This window comes from Pteropus vampyrus, unplaced genomic scaffold (genome assembly GCF_000151845.1).
Source record: "Pteropus vampyrus isolate Shadow unplaced genomic scaffold, Pvam_2.0 Scaffold274, whole genome shotgun sequence".
NCBI lineage: Eukaryota > Metazoa > Chordata > Mammalia > Chiroptera > Pteropodidae > Pteropus > Pteropus vampyrus.
Window position 1 is genome coordinate 362,931 of NW_011889055.1, and position 1,813 is coordinate 364,743.

Below are 1,813 nucleotides of genomic sequence, written 5' to 3' on the forward strand. Positions count from 1 at the left end.
TTTCCATGTGACAAACTTTCTCTTTGAAAACCGAGTCAGCGAAACGGAAGTCCTGGCTCCGCTCTGCTTGGGTTCGTTGATTCTGTCTTGCTTCGTTCTACTTTTATTGAGGTTCAGTTGACATACAGCATCACGTTCGTTTTAGGCGCGTGACACAGTGGCTCCGTATTTGTGCACATCGCAAAACGAGCACCTTACAGGAATGCGCGTTCACAGCCATCGCCCCACGGAGTGGCGAACATGTTTTCCTTCTTGTGATGAAAACTTTCGAGATCCACGGTCAGCAGCTTTCATAGATGCGGGGTGTGTTGTTAAGTGGCTGCCATGCTGTGTGTGGCACCCCTGGGGCATATTCATTCTAGAGCTGGCAGTGTGTGCCTTCTGGCCACCTTCTCCCATTTTTAACGCAAATTAAAACCGCAATGGGAGCCCACTGTGCGCGTGCCAGATGTCAGACCCCGAGATACCGGCCATGTGCGCTGCTGGCGGGAAGCCGGAGCCACCGGAGGCCTCAGGCTGCATAACCACTTTGGAAGACAGGTTGCCTGTTGCTTAAAAGCAAAAGCAAAGGACGATGACATGGGAATGTTCTGATTGTTCATGTGGCATATGCCCGTTTTTACAGAATGTCTGCCGTAGGGGGCCGTCACCGCCGCTGCCACCTGAACTGTTGTCCAGTACGTGCAGATGGTGAGCAGGCGACTCTCGTGGGTGAAACTTAGTGGGCCGCCTCCTCAGTCCGACGACTTCCTGGCTGTACAGCGTCCTGAATTAGCCCCCACGTCTGACGCCTGGTTACCAGGGACTCAAAGGACGTCAACATGTGAACTTGACACTGTGGGGGAGAAGTGGGTGCTGGTGGCTTCTACAGGGCAGGAAGGGGCTCAAGTTCAAAGCGGACAGATGGGTGAAAACCATGGCCACCTCTAGCCACTCCGTGCCCGAGCCCCACGTGGGCGTGCGTGGGGACGACTTGAGCCGTTGGCATGGACGTAAGGCCATACTTTCTGAGGAGGGGGTGCGGCCTCAAGTCTGCACCAGCACCTGTGTTACGAATGGGCCAGTCCCACGGAGAGACGTTAGTGGTTAAGAGCGACTCCCAAGGCCTAACGCGGGACACACGTCGTTCGGCCCAGAGGCTCCGGGACTTCCTCGGCTCACCGTGTTCCAAAAGGAACAGCTTGTCCTCCTGCTTGGTAGGTAATTAGTCTTTATGTCTCACCAACTTAGTAGCCACTTGAATAATACATGTGTATTAAAGAAATATATATTTTACTTATATTTTTATTTCCTTCTTCAGTAACTATAATCAAACAGCTCAATGTAACCGAGTCCCTAGATAACGCGCGTTCGTAAATGCCACGCTCGCTTACGCTGGGGTGCGGGCACCGTGGGGCATGGCGCGATTTCTCGGAACGACTGGGTTCGATGTCATGGCCTCATCTCCTACTCCGCGCTGGCTTTCACGTGACACCTCTGTTTTGTTGCGACAGTTGCCCTAACAGCCACGTGACGGTCCTGAGGGCCAAGCAGAGTCGTCATGACTACATGCCGAGTGCTCAGCGCCCTGTGTGACGCGTCGTGGGGGTTGGCACATGGACGAGACCACAGTTACTTTCCCTGGTCTCTGGCACGGTGTCCCCATCTGTGGGCACACCCGCTGACAGTCCTGAGGGCCAAGCAGAGTCGCTGCTGGTTTTGCTCACTCTGCATCTCCAGACGGCTCACAGAAGGTGTTTGTTTGTTGAATGGATAAATAAGGAAACCCATCTCCCTTCCTTCCCACTCCTTCCCTCCCTTCTTTCTATTCATC

The 1,813-nt window shown here is 53.8% G+C and overlaps 1 protein-coding gene across 1 annotated transcript in view; it reads left to right on the top strand.

Moving 5' to 3' along the window:
• The first annotated feature begins 916 nt into the window (after positions 1-916).
• AQP8 (aquaporin 8) overlaps positions 917-1,813 on the top strand; it is a 10,977-nt gene continuing 10,080 nt past the window's right edge. The window contains exon 1 of the mRNA XM_011375514.1: positions 917-992. Coding sequence (XP_011373816.1) covers positions 917-992 — 76 coding nt within the window. The remainder of the gene's footprint in view (positions 993-1,813) is intronic.